The sequence below is a fragment of the Maniola hyperantus genome, chromosome 3, assembly GCF_902806685.2.
Source record: "Maniola hyperantus chromosome 3, iAphHyp1.2, whole genome shotgun sequence".
NCBI classification, from domain to species: domain Eukaryota; kingdom Metazoa; phylum Arthropoda; class Insecta; order Lepidoptera; family Nymphalidae; genus Maniola; species Maniola hyperantus.
Genome location: NC_048538.1, coordinates 11,244,547 through 11,258,391, shown reverse-complemented (window position 1 = coordinate 11,258,391; position 13,845 = coordinate 11,244,547). Strand labels below are relative to the sequence as shown.

The 13,845-nt window shown below is 36.7% G+C and overlaps 1 protein-coding gene across 2 annotated transcripts in view; it reads left to right on the top strand.

Annotated features, from left to right (window-relative positions):
- The window catches only part of LOC117996743 (uncharacterized), a 48,760-nt gene that overhangs the window by 26,453 nt on the left and 8,462 nt on the right, over positions 1-13,845 (top strand). For both annotated transcript variants that reach the window (XM_034984896.2, XM_034984895.2), the window contains exons 3-4: positions 11,193-11,324; positions 13,028-13,666. In XM_034984896.2, coding sequence (XP_034840787.1) covers positions 11,193-11,324; positions 13,028-13,666 — 771 coding nt within the window. The remainder of the gene's footprint in view (positions 1-11,192; positions 11,325-13,027; positions 13,667-13,845) is intronic.

Sequence of the window (13,845 nt, the reverse complement as noted above, 5' to 3'; positions counted from 1 at the left end):
GGTGACTTTGGCAGATAACAAGGTAACGAAGACGTATAAAATCTATCGTCAAAGTATTGGGAACAATGCACATAGAAACTTTTAGCTTTTATAAAATAACGAAGGTCTGCCACTTACAGGCTCTAAGTCTATAGGCAATGGTTGTGCAGCCTTAACATGCGAATGTTCACCTACTGTTGAAGTAATTCGCGTTTTCATTAGATACCTACTGAAAAAATGCATTGCGTTCGGCGCGTGTAAATCGGTTATACCTAGGGTCAGTGGCGTGCACAGTGTTTGAAGTCAGGGTAGGCATTAGTTAGGTAGGAACCTATTTACTGGCAGGTCATAATGAAAAATATGCATTGAGCTATTACAACTGGGGTAAGCAGTGCATTTATGCTTCTATGACCTGCACGCCACTGCCTAGGGTTATACCTAATCTGCATGTCATCTAATTGAAATAATAGTAGCGTTAATCCAACTTGTCACTGCATTTAAATGGAAGCTGGCATCTCTACGGCCTTCATGTCAAAGACTATTATCTCTTTACACTTGTCGGTATTTGAACAGCTATAATAATAATTAGTATGAAAGTGGAAGTGTCTGTATTTAAAGTGAATACTTTCGTTTTTCATTCCTTTTCTATTAAGTAATAAGTTATTACTAAAAATATATGTAATATACATATACTAAGTAGGTAGGTACGGGGTACCTATATGATTATACTTACCTACTTTATGTAGGTATTTTAATTGCGAAATAATTTTTATTGTGTTTTTTAATATGAATTGAACCGGATGGCATGTTCGCTTTCATTCAGAGATCAAAGAGTCATTTCGCAGATATACCTACCTATTTAAAAAATAATTATGCAAATAAAGATTATACAACATACGGTCTATCTAAGTTTGTAAAGTAAAGTAAAAGTAAAATATTATTTACTGTACACCAAATATCATCATCATCATGATCAATCCATCACCGGCTCACTACAGAGCACGGGTCTCCTCTCAGAGTGAGAAGGGTTTTGACCATGGTCTACCACGCTGGCTATGTGCGGATTGGCAGGCATGCAGGCTCACGATGTTTTCCTTCACCGTTAAAGCAAGACATTTAATTAATTAAAACGCACATAACTCCGAAAAGTTTCACACCAAATATAAGTTCATATATAACAAAATAGATATAAATTTCCACAAAAACTGGTTGATCAAAATAAACTGCACGTTTTATTCGACTACCTAAAATTAAACTAAAACCACCTGAAACTACATACATGATCGTACCTTTTGTATTTAGATAATTAAATTGATAACTTCGACCAACGCATTGAATAAGTACCTACTAAATAAATGGCGAAGATTGTAAATAATTTCATTGTTAAAATTAAGTTCGCATGTGAGGTGCATGTGAGTGACTTTTTTGTCTTTTTTGAGAATTAAATGTCTTTAAACCTAACCTAATATCATAGTAATAAAAAATATACCTAAGTAGGTATATCGAGAAAGGTAAAATATTAAGAAGATTGCAGACAAAATTATTACGGTCTCCCCCAACAAACACACAATAAACAGTGCGCCAATAAATCTATATTAAGGTTCGTACGCATCTGAGCGGCGCGGCGCGGCGCTTCAGTGAGCTTCACGTCGCGGCACAGAGCTTCAAAATATCATTTCTATCATTTTGTATGGCGCATATCGCACTAGAGCGGCGCGGCGCGGCGCTTCACCGCGCGTTGCCGCGCGGCACGGCTGGAGAGAATATTTTGAAGCGCACCGAAGCGACGCGCAGTGCAGTGACGCTAGTGCGACATACCCAGCGGCGCGGCGCGGCGCTTCAGTATGCGTACGTCGCTCGAATAAGATACACGCGCATCTTGTTAGGTATTTAAAGTACAGGCAAGAATCGGCAAGATAGACCTCAAAATAAATAACGTAGGTTTAATTTTTGACACATGACGTGTTCCTCATGCTCTTAGAAGTATATCCTCAAAGGTCCCAACCCCTAGGATGTCGGCTTCCCCCCTTCCCAGTGTCTAAATGTATAAATGTCTCTCCGAGCGTTATGAGAAAACATCAATGGTAAAAATAATCCTGATTAAATAACTATAATATATTATGTACATATTATACCTACCTACTTCATCTAGGTAGAATTAATAGTTTCGGAAATATGCCTACCTATTGTTGTACTTGTGTTTATATTATACTAGCTTATGCCCGCGACGTCGTCCGCGTGGACTACACAAATCTCTAACCCCTATTTTACCCCCTTAGGGGTTGAATTTTCATAAATCCCTTTTTAGCGGTTGTCTACGTCATATTAGCTAGTTAGCTAGCCAGCATGCCAAATTTCAGCCCGATCCGTCAAGTAGTTTGAGCTGTGCGTTGATAGATCAGTCAGTCAGTCACCTTTTTCTTTTATATAGGTATTTAGATATAATATGTACCTGTGTTTACCTGCCTATTTTATATATTCTATTGCACATAAAACAAAGACATTTTGCGAAAATGCTTTTTCTAATGTAATTTCCACAGAACCTAAGGGACTAGCTGATGCCCGCAACTTCGTTCGCGTAGATATAGGTTTTTTAAAAATCCCGTGGAACCTTTTTGATTTTCGGGATAAAACTAGCCTATGTGTAGGCACACATAGGCTACTTTTATCCTACAGGGTATAATCTATCTCAGGTATATAGGTACGAGTAGGTAATTCCCGGAAATGTGCTCACCTATAGAAAAATCTAAATCCACGCGGACGAAGTCGCAGGCATCATCTAGTTGCATTTTTTTTAGATTTTTAATCCCGTGTGAACTCTTTGATTTTCCGGGATAAAAAGTTGCCTACCTCTGTCAATTCCCGGAATGCAAGCTACCTCTGGTCCAAACTTCATATAAATGGGCCTTTAACAATCCCGTGGAAATTCTTTCATTTTCCAGGATAAAAAGTAGCCTGTCCTTCCCCGGGATGTAATTCAACTTTGTACCAAATTTCATCAAATTCGGTTAAGCTGTTGAGCCGTGAAAAGCTAGTAGATAGACAGACAAATACACTTTTGCGTTGATAATAATATAAGTATGGATATGCATAAATATTTTTTTATAATTTCCATAAAAACTATCATCATCATCATCATCATCAACCGATAGATATGTCCACTGCTGGACATAGGTTTCTTGTAGGATTATATTACCGACCTGTGTGGTATACCTATTGTTTCTAATGTAATTTCCACAAAAACTATTAGGCAATCGCATAAAGAATTTTGTCTTTGACATTCTGAAGTAAATGTGAAATGGTACAGAGTCATTAAGAAGGCGAGGAAACAAAATGTGATATCCTTCTTGATAGCGTGACTTTGGTATGTCAGCAATCCATTTCTTCTTCTTTTTTAGGGTTCCGTACCTCAAAAGGAAAAACGGAACTCTTATAGGATCACTTTGTTGTCTGTCTGTCTGTCTGTCTGTCTGTCTGTCTGTCTGTCTGTCTGTCTGTCTGTCTGTCTGTCTGTCCGTCTGTCTGTCAAGAAACCTACAGGGTAGGTACTTCCCGTTGACCTAGAATCATGAAATTTGGCAGGTAGGTAGATCTTATAGCTGACATTTGGGGAAAAATCTGAAAACCGTGAATTTAGGGTTAGATCACACAAAAAAAATTAAATTGTGGTCATGAACTAATATTTTAGATTAGTATTTTCAACTTTCGAAGTGAGTGACTATACCAAGTGGGGTATCATATGAAAGGTCTTCACCTGTACATTCTAAAACAGATTTTTATTTATTTTTATGCATCATAGTTTTTGAATTATCGAAATCATACGACTGTAGTACGGAACCCTCATTGCGCGAGCCTGACTCGCACTTGGCCGGTTTTTTCTCTTCGATAATTCGTTCTTCTTCTGCACAACAAAGAAATAATAATCAAATCCTCTTCACTGTCGCTCATCTTGCGACGTTGTTGCTCGTACGCGAACGGGTGTAAAAGTGACGCGCAAGTGACGCGAGCTGCCGCGTACTGAAGTTGTAGTGCGGTAGGCACCGTCGAGCGGCCTGAGGTGAAGCGTTCTGCAGTCGGACTGAAGCGCCGCGCCGCGCCGCTCAGGTGCGTACGAACCTTTAAACCACTACGTACCTACTCGCAAAATTACTTTAAACAAGTTGAACAGTTACTTCACTCAACTTGCACACTTTACAGGGCTCTGTACTCGAAAGGAGTCGTCTGTCAGTGGGCTGTATCTTGTGAACTGTAATAGGTGGAGAGAATAAAATGAAAATTAAAAAAAAAGTGTAACTTCTTGTACGATGGTACGGAACCCTTCGTGTGCAAGTCCAACTCTCACTTGACTGATTTTTAGGGTTCCGTACCTCAAAAGGAAAAAGGAACCCTTTCAGGATCACTTTGGTGTCTGTCTGTCCGTCTGTCCGTCGTGTCAAGAAAATCTATAGGGTACTTCCCGTTGACCTAGAATCGTGAAAGGTAGCTAGGTAGGTATAGGTCTTAGACTCTTATAGCACAAATAAAGGAATAAATCCGCAAAATCGTGAATTTGTGGTTGCATCACAGAAAAAAAATTAAAATGTGTTCATCAACAAATATTAGTATTTTCAATTTTCAAAGTTAGACAACTATAACAAGTGGGGTATCATATGAAAGGGCTTTACATGTTACATTCTAAAACAGATTTTTATTTATTTTTAGGCATAATAGTTTTTGATTTATCGTGCAAAATGTTGAAAAAATACGACTGTAATACGGAACCCTCGGTGCGCGAGTCTGACTCGCACTTGGCCGGCTTTTATTAGTTGCTTGTTCAGTTCATCTTTGTTTTGAGACGAACTAATTTGGCAATGAAAATATGTAATTACTATGCTGGATTATAATGGTAACTAGGTACATAAAGTTTTCTAAAAATAATGGGAAATTATAAGGGGAGAATAATAATATTCTCCCTTTTATAATTTCCCATTATTTTTAGAAAACTTATATTTTATATAGGTACTAGCTTAACGGCACAGTTAAAAGTTTTATGCGATAAAGAAGATAACTGTGCCTACACGGATACAATATGCACATAAGACATATATAAATATTTTTTTATGACTTAATTAACTAATGGCCGAAAACGGTCAAGCTATTAATTTCGCATCGACTCAATCGACTGTTTAGCATATAAAATAATAATTGTTGACAAAGCTTATATATATGCAAATTTCTTCAAACAGGTTTGCAGCGGAATTAAACTCATAAAATGTAAGCTATTCATGACAATGCTCCTTGTATAATTTATTTACTTAACTAATGAACGTCCCCAACTACTAAAATACTTAGAATATTAAGTACATCGAAGGTCGAGTTTATTCTAAGGAGAGATTATTCTAAGATGGAAGCACGTTCGAATAGTCTAAATATTACTGTTTATTTGAAGTCGTTTGTACTATAGTCGAATTAGATAATGTCAAATTGTAAAATAAAGATACCATATTCAAGATGATAGTGATGTATGTGGTTCAGTTGTGTCATAAGAATGAGTCAATGAACCTATGTAGGAATTCGTGACAGGTGATAGATATAAGATGACACGGAAAACAGAAAAATGCTTGAATGTGAACCAGGTGCTGGCTTAACATCCGTAAGAGTTTATGAGCACATTTACGATCAAAAAGATCGGTTAAAGAATAGAGCATAAATTATAATTTTATAACCATGCAGGTTTTATGTAGATATCTAACGCACAATAGGTAGGTATTAAGATATAAGCGGATATAAGATTATTATGTACAGTCCGTACAAAATGACCCCTCACGCGCCATTTTAACTCTATGGGTCAACTGTCATGTCAACTTACGGTTCAACTTTAAAATAAGGACTAAAATCGTACTTTTGACATAAAATTCGACACAAAAAGTTAAAATGGCGCGTGAGGAGTACCTACGCGTTATATGTATTGAGTTATACTTGACTCTGTTAGTTACTTATTAGATGGTATTAGTTAATAGTATGTACGTATAAAGCTGTGATAGCCTAGTGGTTAGGACGTCCGCCTTCTAATCGGAGGTCGGGGGTTCGATCCCGGTCACGCACCTCTAACTTTTCGGAGTTATGTGCGTTTTAATTAATTAAATATCACTTGCTTTAACGGTGAAGGAAAACATCGTGAGGAAACCTGCATGCCTGAGAGTTCTCCATAATGTTCTCAAAGGTATGTGAAGTCTACCAATCCGCACATGGCCAGCGTGGTAGACTATGGCCAAAAACCCTTCACACTCTGAGAGGAGACCCGTGCTCTGTAGTGAGCCGGTTATGGGTTGATCATGATGATGATGATGTACGTATCTACTTATATAAATAAAATTTAGGTAGGTAAATAAATGTTTATTTAATTACTTATATTATTTTACATATATTTTATAGTAAGTATTTGTATTAATTATTTATTATTTGTTAACTTATTTATATTGATATTAATATCCTTGCTCCACCTATCTCTAATATCTGTAACTATGTCCTTTTACATATTGTATTGGTTACATATTGTAAACGATCTCTGTGATCGTAGGAGTCTTTTTACGGCTAATTTAGTGATAGTTGTCATTTACTAACTTGTTAATAAATGGTAATAATTGACGTACACAATTTTGTCTTATTTGGTTAGTACATATATTATAATTTGAAAGTAGAAATTTCCATAAAATGAATAACCGCGAGATAACATCAACGCTGTTTTTATTCGCAGAGTCATTAATCACATTATTAGAGTGTTGTGGAACATAAAAGAAGTAATTTGAATCTGTTGAAATTATCTAATTTGTAAATAAGTTTATCTTTTACAAAATCCTTAAGTTTCAGGTGTATCTGTTGCATTCCATTACCTTAGTAATTTTAATTGTAATTTAGGCTACGATGGGGCTGGCGTGTCCGTGTCGGACAAAAGTTCCATAAAAATTAACATAAGTATAAAAAAACATCCTTAGGTATGACTATATATGACTAACATAACGAAATATTATTGCTATTAAGTTAAATCACTCATAAAATATTGTAAACATAATTCGCCTAGCCTGATAAATATTAGGTACAAAGTTTATTTTATAAACTAACACAAGTTAACCGTTACATTATAAATTAAGCGTCTTCAATTAATTAATTATTATTATTTAACATGCAAAATCCAATTGATCCGAAACATACTAACATTTTCTTATTAGCTAGGTTTTATTTATTTAGAAACAAAAAGAAAGTCTAGTGGTAAATGGAAGCCTCCTATTCGGGAGGTCCGGGATTCGATTCCGGACACGCACTTCTACCTTTGTCGGAGTTACTTTAGATACGTTTTAAATTATAACTAAATATCACTAGCCTTAACGTGGGGAAACCTGCATGCCAGTTCTCCATGAAGTTTTTCAAGAAACAGATGTGTGAGGTCTGCCAATCCGCACTTGGCTAGCGTTTCAGACTATAGCCACGTCCCTTTTTCTGGCGAGAGAACCATGCTCAGTAGTGGGCCGGTTTTGGGTTGATGATGAGATTTTACCTATACTACCTACCTAGTACCTACCTATTTATAAAAGCGTGTCTGACTGTTTATTATCTTTTCATAGCCCCTTTTGATGAAAGGTACAGAGATAGCTTGCTCCCGGAGATTCACAATATGATTATTTTTATTTCGGAAAATCAAAGAGGGTCCACGGGATTTTAAAAATAATTCCACGCGGACGAGGTCGTGGGTGCTGTCTAGTTTGTATATCGAATTAAGCTTTAGCGCTCGTTGAAAATTTTAATACTTATGTTTGATAAAGGTTGAAAAAATTGGTAAGTAGGTATAGTGTTTTTTCTGACTGGTTATGGCAAACTAGACTAGAACTGCTCTACATATAGATAACGGAGAGTAATCTCCTAACCCGCCGTTCCTACTTGTCGTTTGTCGCTTGATATGTTCAAGTGGCAGTACATTTTGACACAAAATCGGTTTCCGACAAGTGTGAATAGCTTCATATAAAATGTTCTGCCACTGGAACATCCGATTTAAATCCGGGTCCGACAAACGACAAGTGGGAACGGGGGTTACACACTCAGATTTGTCAAGCACCTCTCTCATTTCCTACGGGTTTCGGGGCCGATGACGTCTTCTTACAGAAATGAAATTACTACATTATTTTAATAAAATAGCGTTCGTGTTATCAAACCAACCACGAAAGACAAACGTAACGCGGTCACTAAGGCGTTCTGTCAAATTAGGCCACTAAATTAAAAGCTTATGACTGTTAATCGAAAAACGCTCGAGTTAAATTTTCACGCCTGTCGATCCATAACCGATGTAATAAACGCAAATCGTTAAGCTTACCTATTTCAAACTACGGGATATAAAATTGTATTATAGTTCGGTCAAAATTAAATATTCCTAGTAAAAATACCGATTAGGTACTTATTACTAAAAATTTAATATTTTTAGTAAAAATTGGTACGATTGTTTGGAACGCCAATATTGACCGGACTATAGTATAATTTATATCCCGTAATTTGAAATAAGCTTTAGAGGTGTGTGCCCGGGATCGAACCTCCAACCTTCCGAATGGGAGGCGAACGTTTTAACCACTAGGCTGTCACGGCTCTTAATAGGTAAATAAGTAATTTGTTGATGGTAGTAAGCGTGAAGTTATTATGTGCATTATATAATGCACATCATAATTACACGTCTCTCCTAGTCATTAATGTATACATATTACATATTTAAGTACCTACTCAGTTATTCATAGAGACCGCTGACAAACAAAATTACTTGTTAAACGACATTATCATTAGTCTGTAATCATTCGAAAGTGGTATGTTTATACAAGCGGGAAGGTAGTAACACTATCATTAAACGATTGGACAGTACTATAATTAGAAAATAACTTTGCGAATATCCTACTATAAATTACTGTCACCGTGTCGACAATATTATGGACGTTCATTAGTTGCAGCAATTCAACTTCCTATAATTGTTCCTTCAGTTTTAAATATAAATTTTACTATACCAACTGAATTTAAAATATTAATCTTCAACTCTTCATCACTATAACTTTGGTAGGCGCAATTGTATTTCCATCGCATTTTGACTTATATCTCCACAACGTCAAACCCCAATTTCTACCAAGAAAGAAAATTCGCGAGACTTCGCGGACATTCCCGCGAACTTTTCATTTGGACAAGGTGTTTTACGTGTTGTTGATAAAAGTCAATATGCTATGTATTGAGTCCCTACCAATTTAAATTGAACCCAAGTATAATAATTAACATTTGAAAAAGTAAATAAAAAACCTACTACGTACGTTCAAATAAAAGGATGTCTAACGAATAGGTACGTTTATTGGATGCAAATTGAAGGTCGCACCGCAACGGTGAACTTGAGGATCGAGATGAGAGGAATAGGGTCGCGAACGCGCGGGGTCACGACCTCGTCATTCAATTTTCACTGTCCACCTTCATTCATTACGCGTCAAGTGCTGACAGCTAACGCCCAGCCTTTCAAATCTTAATAATAGCGTTAGTTTTTGTAACTTTCTACCTTATTATATTTTGCTTTTCCTCTAATCGATCTGAAATCATCATCTCTGATCTCTCCAACAAATTGACCAAAATCTTCTTCAAACGTCCAATAAGCACGGCTGGCACTGTTTCAAACAAACGTTTAGAACAAGTCTTTTAAACAAGTTCCAAGTTCCAGCAATGCGCAGGATTTCAGTAAATCGAATCTTTGAAAAGAGCAACCGCCGAGTTTCTTGCTGGTTCTTCTCGGTAGGAAGGCATTCCGAACCAGTGGTAGATGCATTTGACAATTCAAGAGTACGTACAGTCCGCGACAGGTCGAGATGGCAATCGGGGTATGAGGCGGGGGGACCCCCCACACTCGCACGTCACCCGCATTCATCCGCACCGGGCTAGTTGTACGGGTGTGCGGGGCGTTCCCTCCCCGATTGCCATTTCAACCAGGCGCGTACTATTACCTGTAAAATTTTATTTGTTCATTATATTCTATTCTAAACTTGCTTTTATTTAAAAAAACTGTTTTAGACAAAAAAGGGTTTTTTTTAAAAATTACTTACCTATCGTGTTTTTCCAACTTTGTATCTGACCCGATTGAATTGGTGCAATTCTGTTTAAAACTTTTATCTTGTCCTGAAATGGTACCTAACGGAATCCACTTGAATTTTTGTTGGCACGAACTTTTGTCTGATGCCGAAAGATTTTTCTTGTTCAGTTCTGATACCAATCATGCCTAACTGCACTTGACAGGCTTGTCTGCCTTTATATTGTCACATACCTAGTAACTTTTAATATCGATAGCCAATCGATTCTGTCTAGCATTTTCCTGGTATTACAATTTACCAGAGATTTGCTTGTTGATCTGGTTATTCGTGTCAAATTCGAAATTACCGATTTTGATCGCTGAACAGTATAATTTTCTGGAAACACTTCAACTGGTTCGTACCACCCACAGAAACTAAAGCTCCTAAAAAACATCAAACTCAATCCTAAAACACAACATCATTATATCAATCATCATCATCATCAACCTATATACGTCCAGTGCTGGACACAGATATTTTTTGTAGGAACTACCACACGCCAGTCTTGCGCCGCCTGAATCCAGCGACGATATCAATACTAAGACCCAAACAATCAAATATCAAAAATATTACATTCGTCAAGGTGTCTTTGTGACTCCTAAGTCGTGGTACCGGTTTAATTCCATTTAAGTATAATATGATAGGCTTAGCGTAATCTTAATAATATGTAAAACCTGTCTTTGATGCAATCATTTCAGTCCTCGCGGTCGCAATCTTTTTTTAAAGGCTTTTACTATGCTTTGCGATCAAAAAATTGTGATGTTCGTAATCCTTCACTCAAAAGTTCAAAATCGAGGAGTAGGTTGCGGTAGTCGGATTGTAACCAGCCCGTATAAAAGTTCGTAGACAATAAAATCTAAAGTCTGTGCTGTAACCTAGTTTAATAAAAAAAAGGATATATTGTTGGTCTTATAGCTGTTAAAGAAGATAACTCGCCCCGGCTCCGCCCGGGTGTTTTTAAGGAACCTTCTCTAAAAAATATTATACTACTGAGAAAATTTGAAAATTCATAGGTTCTTTCAATATTCGCGCATTCAAACAGGCACCGCCACAGGCTGGGTTTGTCGATGTAAAAACTATAATTATGATTTCCTTTTGTTCCAGCAACTCTTCTGGGATCGGAATGCCTGGTTTCAGAGCAGTGTACTCTGAAAGTTGCTTACAGCGCTTGTTTGGATAACGTTTGTCGATGTTCGGACGGTCATCTGCAGTTCAGGAAACATACGTGCCTCTCTCGTAAGTATATTAATCCTGAACAAGGTATCCAACAACAATAACAAATTACTAAAGTACATATAAATGCCCATTTTGTCCCTACAATCGTATAGAGAAAGTTAAATTTAGTTACAATAAGTCATTCCCATTCAATTCCTTTACAAGCTAATAAATTACACCTAAGCAGACATGCAAATAAACATTATCGCTGCGATAATACTCACAGGTTACGAAGTTCAGATGAGAGTCTCTGATTAAATATCGGGAACGTGCCAGGTCGCAGAAGAAATTTTCTTCAATGCAACGATAGAGAAAAGTATTTCAATAATGCGTGCCATACTTTCGGTTTCTTCGTCATGAACTTAAACCAAATCGGTCACGTCACGGGCTCGGACGCTTTGATAGCAGATAAATCACCATGTAATTCTGTAGACATAAAAACAGATGAAAGTCGAGATAACAATTTAGAGTAAGCCATTTAGGTGCCTTGCAATATGAGATTGCGTTTTAAGAATCACGTCTCTTCTCAAACCAATTTCGGTAACGAGGTAATAGGTACGAGTATCTCTGATGTATCTAATGATGTACTGTAAATTAGAATTCAATCCGTAACTTATAAGTGTAAGAACAATGAGGGTTCTGACAAATGAATGCGGCATCTTTTTTGTATGTACCTATATACGGATGTTATTAACCGGTATATAGTCGTTTTCCGCGTTTTCATCTGTATAATATTGTTTACTTTCTTTAAGTCCCACGACGCTATTAAAAATGGTGGAATACCTTGCTCTACTTGGCTTTTGTAAAATATACTTCGATCAAAACTGTAGATAAAAACTTTCAGAATAAAGTAGGTACTTTTTCTGATTCTGCATTTTTGTTGGTAATAAATTCAAGCGACTTGACTTTTAAACTTAACAAAATGTTAAAATATGCATACAATTTTTTTTAAATGTAGACCGCAGACTAAATCCGGCATCACAAAAACTTGCGTGACGATTTACTGTGAACAAAAATTAACACATAATAAGTAATAACCGAATGTAACATATTTCACGGCTTACATTCGTGACACAATAAACCAATTATTATGATCATGAGTTATGTATTACCTACTTTAACTATACTTCCTTCACCGTTAAAGCAAGTGACATTTAATTACTTAAAACGCGCATAACTTTAGTTAAAAGTTAGGAAAAGTTAGAAGTGTGTGCCCCGGGCATCGAACCCCTGACCTCCTATTAGGAGGTGGACGTCTTAACCACTAGGCTATCACAGCTACCAGAAGTCACATACATAGAAAAAAAGCTTCTTTTCGAACAAAAATATAGTAGACTGTATAGGTCACATCCTTCATATCGTTAATTTTGATAAGTAGATCATGTAGATTCTATTGAAGTTTTGCCGATAGATAGACTGATCTTAGAAATAACTTACGTGCTTTCTTTTTCATAAGTATAGTTTTTATTGTGACGGTTGACTATGCATATCGTACGTTAATTACTACAACAGGTTACATATTAGCTATTGTTATTGAACAGCTTATTAGAGCACACAACGACAAGTAGTTTATTTACTGTCCAGAAAATTGCTGTCCGCGGTTCAGAACATACGACCACTGTACACTAATGATTTTCACGGCTCATAAGTTCACTACTGTTATCGAAGCTAACATCTAATGTTTACCGCAAGGTAATACTTACATACTATATTTTCCTTTATAGCTGCACCACCTGGTCACGTGTGTTATAGTAACGAGCATTGTCGTTTGTGGGATAAAGAAAGTCATTGTGAATTCGTGATCCATAACCTGTTTGGAAGATGCGCCTGTAACCCATTTTACAAACAAATTGGAGAGAAATGTATAGCTCAAAAAATACCATCATATGCCACAGAGGCTGTAATAGTCGAGCAAGACGCAGTAGTAGGTCCGACTAAAGGAACTTTAAAACAGGAGTTGCCTTTGAAATCACCTCTTTCACCAATTCATCTCGGTTCAGAAGAGGACTTTAAAAAATCAAACCCAACAGACAAAGATGTAGCGCCTAGTAATTTGCCTATGTTTACAAGTAAAAATGACGTCCTTAGTACCCAAGAAGATAGTCCATTAATGCAAGCCGTAATGAAAGTACCAACAGTTGAACCCAGCAAACGGCTACCTGCTTCAAACAGAAAAGATGGCGAACCAAATGAATTGATTCGAGTTGATGAAATGACAGCAAATTTGCATGCCAATGATCAACCGATTTATAGGGTTGTAACTCAGCCGTCAGTTGAAAAGAAATCAAACAAGAAAGGATCATCAAAAGAGCAAATAAGCAGCAAATCAAAAGGTGGTCATCAGAAAAAATCATCGCTAAAAGGTTAGTTAACAACAATTTTCCAATCTGTGGACTAAAAGACTTTCTTTCTTGTTTCTGTACCAGTTAGACCAACATGATAAACGACGCGACGTTAATATTAATTATTTTTCTACTATCTACCTAGTCTATTCGCTAATCGCTACTATTGTTCTAACTTGATGATTAATTTGTACAATGTA